Genomic DNA, 14,960 nt, shown 5'->3' with positions numbered 1-14,960 from the left:
AGCCAGCGGGTACTGGTCCAGCAGCCTGGAGGAAGCCAGCGGGTACTGGTCCAGCAGCCTGGAGGAAGCCAGCAGGTACTGGTCCAGCAGCCTGGAGAGAGCCAGCGGGTACTGGTCCAGCAGCCTGGAGGAAGCCAGCGGGTACTGGTCCAGCAGCCTGGAGGAAGCCAGCAGGTACTGGTCCAGCAGCCTGGAGAGAGCCAGCGGGTACTGGTCCAGCAGCCTGGAGAGAGCCAGCGGGTACTGGTCCAGCAGCCTGGAGGAAGCCAGCGGGTACTGGTCCAGCAGCCTGGAGGAAGCCAGCGGGTACTGGTCCAGCAGCCTGGAGGAAGCCAGCGGGTACTGGTCCAGCAGCCTGGAGAGAGCCGGCAGGGATCAGGTAAGTATCAGTTTGACCACTAGACCTGAACAAGCAGTTAACCCTTGCAGCGCTGGGGCAGTTCCCCAACAAGGGTAGTTTTTGCTTTGCCTGGGTGACAGTGGGAACTCCCATTAAGATCAATGTTTAGCCTCCCCAAACTGGAAGCGACAATCTCTGCTGAACCCGCCCGTGCTCTGTAGGAAATGAGGACAGCAACATGCAGATTGTCTTTGACCCATCTGGGCTTCACTTCTCTGTGTTTTATGTAGGGAACTCAGAGCGCAGCTTCAACCAGAGCTCCTGAACCTAATCAGACAGCAAAGACTCCATTTCCTGTGTGAGGGCACCAAGTTCAGGAAGGTCAGCACCCGAAGAAGGCAGGGTAAGAAACTACACCCAATTCACTTTAACTTCAGGTTTAGAATAGTCCCTAACATGGATTTTATCTCAGCACTCATCACTGGAACAGGAAGAGAAATGAAACTTCCAAATGTGACAATTGTCTAAGAAGGTCGTTTCCCTCAATTTGTAGAAACTTGCTTTCACTTCCTGTTGTGTCTCTGGGAAAGTAGGCGACACTAAACTTAGGAGTGAAATCTAAAAAATACATTCAAATACCTTAACAACAATGTATCTTATTTGTGTCACTCGGCTGGAGATCCTCCAATCATCTGGGACACCGTCCTTCCTTCTGGAGGGGGGCTACGTCTGTTCCCCATGACCCCTGTGTGTGTTGTAAAGTAGTCACCGCTCCAAGCCCCGCCCCCGGGATGGAATACAATCTCCATACAAATTAGCTAACTATAAAGATATTTCTCCAGTCCCTATCTGTATCTGCAAATGTCTATACAGTCCCTACAGTCCCCATGGGAATCTAAAATTACATTTCAAGTCCCTACTATGAGTATCTTGGTGGCACATATTGGACTAGTGTTCCCGGTATCGTTTCATGGTGAGCAATAGTTACAAATACATAACTGATAATGATAAAAATAGACCCAAATCCATCCAGTCATATCCTCAGGATGACGTCTGATACTTTGTTACAATGAAGGTGAATACAGGAAGCCGTGCAGAAGGCTGTGAATGGATAATAACGACATTTAATCCTACAGGAAAATAAATGTATTCCCTTCTTTCAGATAAGCTTTGGTTCTGCCGACTCTCCCCAAACCACAAAGTGCTGCACTACGGGGACCTCGAGCACAACACTGACACCCTGCCGATTGAAACACTTGCCTCAAAAAGTGAGAACATCTCGAGACTACAAAGCGGGGGGTGGGAGAGACGACGCATATGAGACATACAATATATGAACTATATAAGGGAGGAGGTGACAGATTATTGGGGTGTGGGGCTGTATACAGAGGAGGTGACAGATTATTTGGGTGTGGGGCAGTATACAGGGGAGGTGACAGATTATTGGGGTGTGGGGCAGTATACAGATGAGGTGACAGATTATTGGGGTTGCTTTTTTCCCCTTATATTGTTTGTCTTTAGTTGCAGTTGCAGATATAAAATGTATGATGACAGGAAAGGATTGTCCTCACATGAAGGAGAAGAGTTCCGGGAAGCAGAATAAAGTGAGTTCTCGGTATATAAAACTTTCCGAATAACATAAAATAATCTGTTCCGGTTTCTTTCATTTTTTCCTTCATTGCGCTGCTATGGAGGATTCCTATTCGGCTTGCTGTCTGGAGATCCGAAAAACCAGGAGTGGAATTTCCACCTAATCCTTGCCAGGGCGTATTGCAGCCAATAAGCCAAGATTAATCCTCATCAGGGTGCACTACAGCCAATAAGATGCCAAGGTTAATCCTGGTGGGAGCACACTGCAGCCAATAAGATGGCAAGGTTAAGCTTCACTGGGGCGCAGTGCAACCAATAACAAGCTAAGATTAATCCCCGTTGGGGTGTAATGCAAACAATAATACTTCCTTATTAATATAGTGATATCATCATAGAAATGTACATAGCCTGTGTGGAGAGCAGCGCTGTGGTAGAGACCCAGCAGACCCCTCCCACTACAGGTTGCCTACAGGAGGGGCGGAGACAAGACCAGTCACCCTGCACAAGAAGAGAGAGCAGCAGGGACCGGTCTTCATTACAGGAGGGGGCGGAGACAAGACCAGTCACCCTGCACAAGAAGAGAGAGCAGCAGGGACCGGTCTTCATTACAGGAGGGGGCGGAGACAAGACCAGTCACCCTGCACAAGAAGAGAGAGCAGCAGGGACCGGTCTTCATTACAGGAGGGGGCGGAGACAAGACCAGTCACCCTGCACAAGAAGAGAGAGCAGCAGTGAGAGGTCTTTATTACAGGAAGCTCCAAGTCTCACACTGGATAAGTGCACAGATCTGGAAGGAATACACATGACTCTTGTATGAGGACAATATTTGATCATCCTAGAGTACCGATTTAAGGAATGATGTCGGTAGAGAAGTATTTAGTCTGCCATTGCTTATGTTCGTTCTTTCTGATACAAAAGTATGTTGCTAGTGAAGTCAGGGTGAGATGAGAAATGGTAGAACGCTCTGTGCCAATATGTACACGAGTTGTTGTTAGAGGCAGTGAGCGGATTTCCTGATAGAGAAGTTTTGCACTTTTCTTGGTGGTGAAGCATTATGGGTAAGTAGGCCTGTGATCGAAGGTGGTGCAATGTATAAACTTTATTCATTTTCCTTTGCAGGATCTCATGGATCAAGCCTTTTCCATCTGCTATGAAGTGGACAGTTGTCTGAATTTCATTGCACCTTCCTATAATGAGGTAAGAATGAGCAGACGTTGTTAGATCGCACGCTGTAAGGAAGAGATAAGGCAGGAATGGAGGCGGACTTCTGTAGAGGAGATCTAAGGCAGGGATGGAGGCGGACTTTTGTAGAGGAGACCCAAGGCAGGGATGGAGGCGGACTTCTGTAGAGACCTAAGGCAGGAATGGAGGCGGACTTCTGTAGAGGAGACCCAAGGCAGGAATGGAGGCGGACTTTTGTAGAGGAGACCCAAGGCAGGGATGGAGGCGGACTTCTGTAGAGACCTAAGGCAGGAATGAAGGCGGACTTCTGTAGAGGAGACCCAAGGCAGGAATGGAGGCGGACTTTTGTAGAGGAGACCCAAGGCAGGGATGGAGGCGGACTTCTGTAGAGACCTAAGGCAGGAATGAAGGCGGACTTTTGTAGAGGAGACCTAAGGCAGGAATGGAGGCGGACTTCTGTAGAGGAGACCCAAGGCAGGGATGGAGGCGGACTTCTGTAGAGGAGATCTAAGGCAGGAATGGAGGCGGACTTCTGTAGAGGAGATCTAAGGCAGGAATGGAGGCGGACTTTTGTAGAGGAGATCCAAGGCAGGAATGGAGGCGGACTTCTGTAGAGGAGATCTAAGGCAGGAATGGAGGCGGACTTCTGTAGAGGAGACCCAAGGCAGGAATGGAGGCGGACTTCTGTAGAGGAGACCCAAGGCAGGGATGGAGGCGGACTTCTGTAGAGGAGACCCAAGGCAGGGATGGAGGCGGACTTCTGTAGAGGAGACCCAATGCAGGGATGGAGGCAGACTTCTGTAGGAGGAGACCTGAGGCAGGAATGGAGGCGGACTTTTGTAGAGACCTAAGGCAGGGATGGAGGCAGGCTCAGAGACAGGCCTCTCTAGGGGGAAGGTGGGGTTGGGGTGTAGGCAGGTCTCTGTAACAGGTATGTGAGGGAGGAATGAAGGCTAACCTCTGTAGGAGAGACATGGGGCAAGGATGGAGGTTGACTTCTGTCGGTGAGATGTAAAGCAGGGATGGAGGCTGACCTCTATGGTAAGGACATGAGGCAGGGACAGAGACTAGTCTCTGTAGAGGAGGTGTGGGGCATGGACAAAGAGGCAGCGATGGAGCCTAACTTCTGTAGGGGAGATATGGAGCAGGAACAGAGAGAAAGGGTGGGGCAGGGAAAGAGGCAGGCCTCTGTAGGGTAGACGTGAGGTGGGGTAAAGGCTGACCTCTGTAGGGGAGACATGAGGTGAGGAATGGAGGCTGACCTCTGTAGGGGAGATGTTGCATCAGGACAGAGATAGCCCTCTATAGAGGAATGGTGGGGGTACAGAAACTAGGGGAATTCTGAGTCAGGGATGGATGCTGACCTCTGTATGGGGAGATGTGAGGAATGGACGGAGATCAGCTTCTGTAGGGGGAAGGATGGGGATGGAGGTAAGCCTCTGAAGGAGGGGTGAGGCGGGTACAGACACTGACCTCTGTAGGGGAATTCAAAAGCAAGGATGGATGCCGACCTCTGTAAGGAAAGACGTGGGGACAGAGATGAGTCTCTGTCCAAGCAGGGTGGCATAAGGATGGAGGCAGGCCTCTGTAGGGGAGACATGAGGTGAGGAATGGAGGCTGACCTCTGTAGGGGAGATGTTGCATCAGGACAGAGATAGCCCTCTATAGAGGAATGGTGGCTGACCTCTGTACCATAGGGAAGATATGGGTTGAGGACATAGACCAGCCCCAGTGGAGGGGGCATGGGTCAGGAACAAGTCGGACCTTTTTCTGCCTCAGGTTTCCCCCTATAGAGGTCAGCTTCTGTTCTCATCCCACCTCTTCTCCACAGAGGCCAATCACGGCCAGCAAGGAGTGTGGGGAGAGGCTGATTTCTGTAAAGGAGAGGTGGGGCTAGGACGGAGGTAGGCTTCTGTAGGGGAAATGTAAGGCAGGAATGGAGGTGGACCACTGTAGAGATGTGTAGGGTGGGGATGAAGGAAGCAGACCTCTGTAGGACAGATATGCGAGGAGGGGATGGATGTGAATGGATGATGAACCTATTCTTTTTGTCCTTGTACAGTTCTGTCTGTGGCTGGATGGCCTTTATGCTCTGTTGGGGAAGGAAATGCCCAGTGAACGGTGCCGCACAGATCTAGATCTACTGCTCAATACTGAACTTAAACTCCGGTTACTGGACTTGGAGAATATTCAAATTCCAGAACAACCTCCACCGATTCCACCACGTCCTCAGAATTATGACTACTGCTACCACTTTACTTCTGCTGAGGCCTGACAGCCAATATATCACGGCATCCATTAGGAGAATTGAATGTTTCCCAAGCACGCATTATATGACTGGACCAATGATGGTGGAAGGGAGATAGAACATGTTTGTGTGTTGTACATATCCATGGTTAGTAGTAACACAAATACAATCTCCTGCTACTTCTCTCCCTGGAAGGTCATCATGCCCTGATTTGACTACTGCATCTTGATCTGGAAGGGAGCCATTTCTTGCTCTCATTACCAGACACCTCATCTAACCTCACTATAAATGGAGAAGTAGCGCTATTTAGAGGAGCAAAAATGTGCAATAATCTTTGTGAAATGACTTTGAAATATAAACTCCACATAAAATAAATGATATGCATGTGATATATGCAGCAGGTCTGTGCAATAAAATATGTAATGCATTCGGCATGGTACCGATATTCTTCCCTGTGTTATAGTTCTGAGCAGATACTTTGATACGGTATTTAGAATTGGGTTTGTGGCTGATGGCTGGACTGTGGTATATGAGACTTTGTGTGATGAATGACAATGCCGCCGTAGGCAGAACCAGAAATATTCCCAGCCAGCACGACCCTGTGAGCCTATTATTTGCACTAGACTCAGGATATCACCGCACCCTATGGGTATGCTCCCCGAAGCACTGCGTGTCCAAAGGGCACCAATCTGGAAGCGGTGAGGGGATAATGTAGCCATAAAGTTTGAGGAAAGAATCAGCATAAGAGTATGAATCCACTTAGGTCCATTACCTTGGAAGGGGGCGTATGGGCTATCCTAACAATTGCATGTGGCAGCATATAACCCAAGGTTCAGACTAGTCCTGTGCCCTGTAATACTCTTTAATGTCGATGTGAAAACAGATTACAATGACAAAACACCACAATAACTAACTGCATAAGTATACACCCCCTTTCATATGGAACACCTAAATCAACTGTGCTGCAACAAATTATTTTCTATATGTATTTGAGTGGGAATCACCTGTGTGTAGTCAGGGGGGCAGAGGTCATTATATTATACTGTAAATACTTCTGTATCCAGAAGGTCTGGAAAGTTCTAGTCATTCAGTAATGCAGCATAACCTTCTGAGTGGGATTAGACCTTGTCGGAATAGCTGGCCTCGGAGGAGTCTCATTTGTCCGCCATTACTCCCAAATAATAGAGACCATTTCGGCTCCTATTGATGAGGTTCGCAGCACCCAGACAAAGTGATATAACTCTCTTGGGGAGATTGTTCCTTTGTAACCCCAAGAGGTCCGAGGGGGGGTCTCCATAGTTCTGGGTTCATAGTTTGTGGGAATGAGGCTGGCCCCCAGGTCACTGTGTTTTCCATGACACCCAGCATTGATAAGCTGTACTTTATTTAGCTGATTGTAACAGATCAATGGCATCATACCAACAATTAGTGTAAATATGCTCTTTAGATGGCGCTATAAACATCATCCAATTTGGAGCCTGGCACTCTCTGATCTGGGGATGGTCTTTTCATATCCAGTTCTTAAATCCACACCTAATTTAAAACGCTGGACCTCGCTAGATTACTAATAAGAATATATTCTAATGTATCATTGAGGTACAAAGGACTAATGGCACACATTACCCCTGCTGAAGAAGCCAAATATCAGTGGTACTTCAAGTTTAGTTTCTATCAAATTGCAATTTCATGCTGCACAATAATCGATCGGTTATCAGACTGGAGAATGTGGTACAATATGGCTGCATAGAAAACTGACAGAGTGGGAGGGCCCGCCGGAATATCATAAAGTGCTTTATCCTTCCTGTCTCACACCCCTGGGCCCTTCTGAGGGGTGGGTGAGGGGCTGGCTAAGTGACGACCCTCTAGAAGGCCACAAAACCTGCAGCACGAGGCCACTGGATATCTCCATATTCAATAAACTGTGTATGAAGGAGGAATGATTGTGAGGTCCGATGTCTCTAATAGCACAGATTGGACTCTGAAGGTGAAACCTGTGTTAAGGACTTTCATTTCACTAATACTGTCTCTGGAATGTCTTCTCACAATATGACTTTCTGCGCCATTTTCTTCCATGAACCAATTTATAAAACCATTACATTTTATATCTTGCTCTAAATCAGAATTTAAAGAACTCTTGTTGCTGTCTGAGTGACAGTGGGGGGGGGGGTCAGTGTTTCCGGTGGTGGCAGCTATCGCGCAGTTACCCACCCAGTGACCTTCACAATCTGTGTGTCCTCATGACACCTCACACTACCAGATGGCCAATACCAATGGCTCTGCCATTCAGCCTCTGGTCTCCATCGTGGGGGGTTCACCAAGGTGCGAGCCCCAGTATAAGCCCTCCTGCTCTCTTGTGCCATCCCCATTGTGGGACCCTTGGATGAACTCTTGTTGATGGTACAGTCAGCGCCAGTTCTATTGGACAATGTGATGCAAATTGTCCAGACAATACAGTTCTGAATTTTCCTGATCCTTTAGAAATCATCCCGGGAACAAACCTGTTGTTTGGGGTATCGGCGTCTAGTCTTCAACAGCGCTCTGGCCACAGTGATGTTTCCACACAGTCACAATCTCAGATTCCAGCTGTCATATGGTTCTATGGTGCAGAGGCTGTCAGGTGATCATGTGACCCTGTAGGGCAGAGGCCGTCAGGTGATCATGTGACCCTGTGGGGCAAAGGCTGTCAGGTGATCATGTGACCCTGTCAGGCGATCCTGTGGGGCAGAGGCTGTCAGGTGCTCATGTGACCCTGTGAGGCAGAAGCCGTCAGGTGATCATGTGACCCTGTGAGGGAGAAGCCGTCAGGTGATCATGTGACCCTGTGAGGCAGAGGCCGTCAGGTGATCATGTGACCCTGTGGGGCAGAGGCTGTCAGGTGATCATGTGACCCTGTGAGGCAGAGGCCGTCAGGTGATCATGTGACCCTGTGGGGCAAAGGCTGTCAGGTGATCATGTGACCCTGTGGGGCAGAGGCTGTCCGGTGCTCATGTGACCCTGTGAGGCAGAAGCCATCAGGTGATCATGTGACCCTGTGAGGGAGAAGCCGTCAGGTGATCATGTGACCCTGTGGGGCAAAGTCTGTCAGGTGATCATGTGACCCTGTGGGGCAAAGGCTGTCAGGTGATCATGTGACCCTGTGGGGCAGAGGCTGTCCGGTGCTCATGTGACCCTGTGAGGCAGAAGCCATCAGGAGATCATGTGACCCTGTGAGGGAGAAGCCGTCAGGTGATCATGTGACCCTGTGAGGCAGAGGCCGTCAGGTGATTATGTGACCCTGTGGGGCAGAGGCCATCAGGTGATCATGTGACCCTGTGAGGCAGAGGCCGTCAGGTGACCTTGTGGGGCCAGAGACTGATCAGGTGACTCTGAGAGTCCCACCCCGCTAGAGAAGGGAGATAAATAGTGGAAGGAAGTGCGGACATGAAGGAATCTTTCATTTCCTATACAGATCACAGTGCGGCATTACTGAGTGTATAAGGTGTGCTGACGTCTTTCATGTCATCCGATAGCCCAGCGATCTGCATCAAAACAATGAGGGGAATTTATCAACAGTAAAGCAGAAAAAATCTGGCATAATTGTTCAAGCCGGCCAATCAGCTTCTGGCTTTCATTTTCAGAGCATAATGGAAGAAGCTGATTGGGTACAATGGGCAACTGCTCTAGTTTTGATAATGCACACCAGTGGCTCATAGATGATAATGGTATTCGCTGTGTCCTGGTGGTTACTTAAACCTTTTTATGTGTGTTATAGCCACAAGCTTACATTACAGAAGTCATTCTGTGGCCCTTTGGGGCCTAACCTGATGTCCTTTATATTCATCATATTGGTCATCAAAGATATGAAGAGACCAAAATTGGGGTTCGGTGGGGGGGGGGGGTCATTTAGAGGAGTCACAAGACTCCTGAAAAAGCTTCTATAGAAAATTAATGTGACCAGAAGAACGCAATCTGCACTACCCCGCCCTTCCCGAGTAACGCTGAACTCTTCCACCATACTGAGATAGCACGATAAAACTTCTTCCAGAAAAAAATTCCCTCACTTAAAAACTGAACTGCAAGGATCAACATGACAGCCAGGCAGTCCGCATTTGCAGAAGCGACCATCATACTCACATCTCCGTGGAAGACAAATACGGGAGAGATCACATGGCTAATGCGCCTCAATGTTGTCATGGTGATTATAGACAAATGAGATGGTTCTCATCCACGTGACTGCGCAGCGAATAAGGCTATCAAATGAATTGAGGGCGGAAGTGAACATACCTGTAGGTGGATAACGTCATTGCAGTGCGCCGGATGTTCGGCGTGTGCTGAGCTGGATATGATCGGAAGAGATGGCGGTGAGAGAACCGAGAGAAGAGCTAATACAGGGACTTATGACTGACCACTACACCTTGTTATCCACCTCATTGACCCCTCCCCCTTACTATTCACTATCCACCTCACTGACCCCCCTTCTCTTACTAGCCACCTCACTGACCCCCCTCCCCCTTACTATTCACTATCCACCTCACTGACCCCTCCTCCTTACTAGCCACCTCACTGACCCCCTCACTATTCACTATCCACCTCACTGACCCCCCTTCCCTTACTAGCCACCTCACTGACCCCCCTCCCCCTTACTATTCAATATCCACCTCACTGACCCCTCCTCCTTACTATCCACCTCACTGACCCCCCTCCCCCTTACTATTCAATATCCACCTCACTGACCCCTCCTCCTTACTATCCACCTCACGTACCCCTAACCCCTTACTATCCACATCGCTATGTAGAGTACATGGTAAGGAGGAGGGGTCAGTGGGATGTAGAGTAGATAGGAGGCGGGGTCAGTGGGGTGTAGAGTAGATAGGAGGAGGGGTCAGTGGGATGTAGAGTAGATAGGAGGCGGGGTCAGTGGGGTGTAGAGTAGATAGGAGGAGGGGTCATTGGGATGTAGAGTAGATAGGAGGCGGGGTCAGTGGGATGTTGGGGGGCAGGCTTACCTGAGCAGTCTTCCAGCAACTTGCTTCTGAGATTGGGCCTGTCTATCGGCGGCTGTCATCCACCCACACCCTGCCGATCGTGGATGTGAGCGTGAGGCGGGAAGGAGGTGCGGCGTGTAGAGCGCGGATGCGGGCGGGTCTGGCAGTGGTGAGCGTGAGTTGGGGAGGAGGTGCGGCACGCAGCGTGTGTGGAGCCGTGACCAGGGCCAACTGATCGGAAGCCGATTAATCGATTATTGAAAACGTTGACAACTTTTTCAATAATTGATTATGTCGATTAGTTGTTGCAGCCCTAGATGTAGAGTACATAGTAACGAGGAGGGGTCAGTGGGATGTAGAGTACATAGTAAGGAGGAGGGGTCAGTGGGATGTAGAGTACATAGTAAGGAGGAGGGGTCAGTGGGATGTAGAGTACATAGTAAGGAGGAGGGGTCAGTGGGATGTAGATAGGAGGAGGGGTCAGTGGGATGTAGAGTACATAGTAAAGAGGAGGGGTCCGTGGGATGTAGAGTACATAGTAAGGAGGAGGGGTCAGTGGGATGTAGATAGGAGGAGGGGTCAGTGGGATGTAGAGTACATAGTGTGGAGGCGGGGTCAGTGGGATGTAGAGTACATAGGAGGCGGGGTCAGTGGGATGTAGAGTACATAGGAGGCGGGGTCAGTGGGATGTAGTAAGGAGGAGTCGGTGACATTGATCCTCTGTGTCCCTCATTGGATGAGAAGAGTTTGACGTGTGTCACTGTTGTGCGTTTCTCTTTGCAGTCTAAAGGAAAAGTCGGGACGAAGGGGAAGAAGCAGATTTATGCGGAGAACAAAGAGACGCTGAGCTTTTACCTTCGAATCCTTCTGGGGGCCACTGTGAGTGTTCTGGGGCCCCTGTAACTGTTCCTGGCCCCGTGTGAGTTTTTCTGGGAGCCACACACCTTCCAGCCTGATCTCTGATAGGATGAGATAAGAAGGAACATTGATTGGCGGTGTGTTCTGTGCCATGTGATCAGATTGTATTGATCGGTGATTGTGACGTCTGTAATCACTTTCTTATCGATCTTCTGATCATCTCTCTGCATATTTCTCCCTCATTAGGCTTTATATGGAGCCGTCAGTCTGGGGTTCTTCTACAGTTCATCCACCTTCTGGAGCTGGGTAAGTGTCCTCTTATAATCCGTCACACAACATCGAATGTGATCTCTGATATTTCAGGTCCGGGGGGGTCACACAACATCGAATGTGATCTCTGATATTTCTATCATCAGGGTGGTACCAGATCTCTAAAAAACTGTTAGAAGTAGCATCTCGGGTTCTTCTGTGGGCGGAGGAATCTCTTCCTCCACATAAAGGGATCCTCCAATCCGGTGGTGGGCTATCTGAGTTGGGCTCCTATTGGTCAGGGGGAATGGGATGTCTTCTCTCTGATTGTCAGCCATTGGGTTATCAGTAGTGAACCTTGTTGCCACGGGGAAACCCAGGAAGGTAGAAAATTAGGGAAAGAGATATTAGGGGCATAGACGCGTTTCCTCAGAGTTAGGACTTCCCTTTAGTTTAGGCTTTTCCTCTTCTTCCTCGAGTGGTACAGAAGCAAAGTCTTTCCAATTGCAGACTTATATCAATCGCTCCCTGGCGGCCAAAGAGGACGTGGTTCCCGGAACTAAAGAAGTTCAATTCAGAGCCCATGGCATCTGCCCCTCCATCAGAATCTTCTTTTGCAGGGGCCAGTCCGGCATCACAATCCACAATTGTTTCAGTTGACGGCATGGATATCGAGAGGAGGAGCTTAGAGAAGAAGGGCTGCTCTCAGAAAGTTATTGAGACCCTTCTCTCCAATAGGAAGCTAGTTACAAGAACAATTTATACTAAAGTATGGAAGGTCTTTTCATCCTGGTGTCTCCAGAAAAACATCCCGATTCCGTCAATCCCAGTGTTACTGGATTTTCCTCAAGAAGGGGCTGAGAAAGCGTTAGCAGGTAGCACCCCAAAAGTTCAGATTTCAGTATTTCTTGACATAAAACTATCAGAAGATCATTTAATCAGACAATTGTATTTTTCTGGCTACTGAACACTCTGCCCATACAACAAAACATTGCACCACCTTGGGTCCGTCTTTTGTCCTTAGAGGAATTAGTAAGGAACTTTTTGAACCAATCGGGGACAGTTCTATTAAATGGTTATCCTTTAAAATGTCTTTTTTAGTAGCTGTAACCTGAAGAGTGCTTTATCCATGAAAGACCCGCCTTACCTTACAATTCTTCCCCATAGAATTAGACCAGATCCTTTATATCTAGCTGAGGTAGCGTCTTCCTTTCACTGATCCCAAGAAATGATTCTTTCATCCTTTTGTGAGACTCCAAAGAATGTTGGGGAAGAGATTTCATACACTGGATGTTAGAATGGCGTCTTCTAGAGATTACAAAGGAATTCAGGAGATCTAGTCATATGTTTGTCTTATTCAGCGGGTCCACTCAAGGTCGCTACCATATCCAGAGGGATAAGACATTTCCCGGGTTTACAAAAGAGAAGGAATGGATTTTCCAACTGAAAACTCATTCTACTATTTTTCTAGCAACCGCTTGGGCAGCAAAGGCAGGTGCTTCGGGGAACCAAATGTGCAGAGCAGCCGTATGGTCAAATCAGGACCCCTTTGTAAAGCATTACAGGGGTGGAAGTCCAATCGCAACAAGATTTGGCTTTCAGCAGAAAGGTTCTTCAAACGGTTGTCCCACCCTAAGGTGTGCTTGGTGATTCTATCTTGCTTATCTCAGGTTGCTGTCCTGGAAGATGATTGGGGGAAATCCCCAGTTAGACTTACCAGTAATGCAGTTTCTGAGAATCTTCCAGGACAGCAAGCCTACTTCCCACCCTTATGATATTTCATGTTGGTATTATTGTTTTCCTTTCGTGCATTGGTGGAGGTATTCTACTTTTTATCTCAAACTGGGGGAGGGAGGGGCTTTTAAACCTTCGTTGATTGTGTTTAATGTAGACAAAAGAGCCAATCATCTCTCAGGTTGCTGTCCTGGAAGATTCTCAAACTGTTAATTACAACTGTGGATTTCTGATATTTCAGGTCTGGGGAGGTCACACAATATAGGGATGTGATCTCTGTGATGTGTGGGAAGGGTCACACATGATAACATCCTCCCTCTCCTTCTACAGGTCTTCCTGGTGTTCAGTGCACTTGTGTATGCAGTAGCATATCGCTCCATGCGGGGGATGGCCCAAGCATCCTTCTCAGAAGATGGAACCTTGCTGGATGGAGGAATTGACTTAAACATGGAGCAAGGAATGGCTGAGTGAGTATTTTTCCACCTTTCTAAACGGTCATTATATATTGTTGTTCTGAGCTTTTCACCTCTTTATGGGTTTTTTTTCTTCTTGGATCTTTTATAATGAATCTTGCTGATAGAAATATTCAAAGTCAATTTTAAGGCGGTGTGCAGTACAAATGTGGGAGCACTGATTTAAATAGGGCTGTAATAGTCATGATCTCTAGCATGTAATGTGTCTGCAGTCTTTGGCTTTCTCCTAAAGCATAACCGCAGTCTCCAACAACACCCATAGCATATCTGCAGTCTCTGACCATCTCCTGTAGTGGGTCTGCAGTCTCTGACCATCTCCTGTAGTGGGTCTGCAGTCTCTCACCATCTCCGTAGTAGTTCACTCATTGTCTTTCCCAATCATGTATATTTTTCTCTTATCATTGCCTTACCCAAGCTATTACTTCTAACATTGTAACTGTCAGTTGTTGGGAAGGGATGCTTTAGTGGGTCTGCAGTCTCTGACCATCTCCTGTAGTGGGTCTGCAGTCTCTGACCATCTCCTGTAGTGGGTCTGCAGTCTCTGACCATCTCCCCTAGTGGGTCTGCAGTCTCTCTCCCACTGTGTAGTAGTTCACTCATTGTCTTTCCCAATCATGTATATTTTTCTCTTATCATTGCCTTACCCAAGCTATTACTTCTAACATTGTAACTGTCAGTTGTTGGGAAGGGATGCTCTGCAGATGATGTAGATGCAATGAGTAGCTTCAGACTGAAATGTGGAAAATGCTGGGCAGATTCTGATTGCTCGGTCCATTCTCGTGTACTGATATACTTTCACCCTCTTCTCCTCAGACATCTGAAGGATATGGTGCTGTTGACGGCCATTGTGCAGGTTCTGAGCTGCTTTTCTCTCTATGTCTGGTACTTCTGGCTGCTGGTGAGTATTTATTGTTTGCACCTTGTTTTCATGCTTTGGGTCACAGGTGTTTCTAGAGATCAGTACTTGTTCAGTCATTATTGCTCTGTTGATTGCAGCACAGCTTTCAGATTTATTAGCTTCATCATGATCTATTCCAACTTGTGTCTCGAAAAGGAATGTTTTTTGTTTAGTGATGAGAACTGCACCTATTGACTGGATGGATGTGGAAATTGAGCTGTGGCTTCCGGCGCTGTGAGAGTGTGTCTTTTACTGCAGGGAACTGTAGTCTGAATGGACACCACGGGTACATGTACAATGGTGGTTGCCCTGTGCATGCTTTGGCTCTCCCTGTGTCATGGCTATTTTAATATTTTCAACAGTGCAGGGGTACCCTCATTTCCACAAGTGTGGGGGGGGGGGGGGGGGGGGCCAGCTCTTGTCG

The 14,960-nt window shown here is 48.2% G+C and overlaps 2 protein-coding genes across 2 annotated transcripts in view; both read left to right on the top strand.

Annotated features, from left to right (window-relative positions):
• LOC108803024 (engulfment and cell motility protein 3-like) overlaps positions 1-5,398 on the top strand; it is a 24,803-nt gene extending 19,405 nt beyond the window's left edge. Inside the window, exons 11-13 of the mRNA XM_018574872.1 lie at positions 1,862-1,944; positions 3,050-3,127; positions 5,175-5,398. Of these exons, the coding sequence (XP_018430374.1) occupies positions 1,862-1,944; positions 3,050-3,127; positions 5,175-5,387 (374 nt within the window). The 3' untranslated portion in view covers positions 5,388-5,398. The remainder of the gene's footprint in view (positions 1-1,861; positions 1,945-3,049; positions 3,128-5,174) is intronic.
• Positions 5,399-9,637: 4,239 nt separating this feature from the next.
• Positions 9,638-14,960, top strand: part of TMEM208 (transmembrane protein 208) — a 13,240-nt gene continuing 7,917 nt past the window's right edge. Inside the window, exons 1-5 of the mRNA XM_018574873.1 lie at positions 9,638-9,700; positions 11,108-11,203; positions 11,429-11,488; positions 13,496-13,632; positions 14,452-14,536. Of these exons, the coding sequence (XP_018430375.1) occupies positions 9,695-9,700; positions 11,108-11,203; positions 11,429-11,488; positions 13,496-13,632; positions 14,452-14,536 (384 nt within the window). The 5' untranslated portion in view covers positions 9,638-9,694. The remainder of the gene's footprint in view (positions 9,701-11,107; positions 11,204-11,428; positions 11,489-13,495; positions 13,633-14,451; positions 14,537-14,960) is intronic.

The sequence above is a fragment of the Nanorana parkeri genome, unplaced genomic scaffold (assembly GCF_000935625.1).
Source record: "Nanorana parkeri isolate BGI_ZX_2015 unplaced genomic scaffold, ASM93562v1 scaffold3305, whole genome shotgun sequence".
NCBI classification, from domain to species: domain Eukaryota; kingdom Metazoa; phylum Chordata; class Amphibia; order Anura; family Dicroglossidae; genus Nanorana; species Nanorana parkeri.
This window is presented reverse-complemented; position numbering and strand designations above follow the sequence as displayed.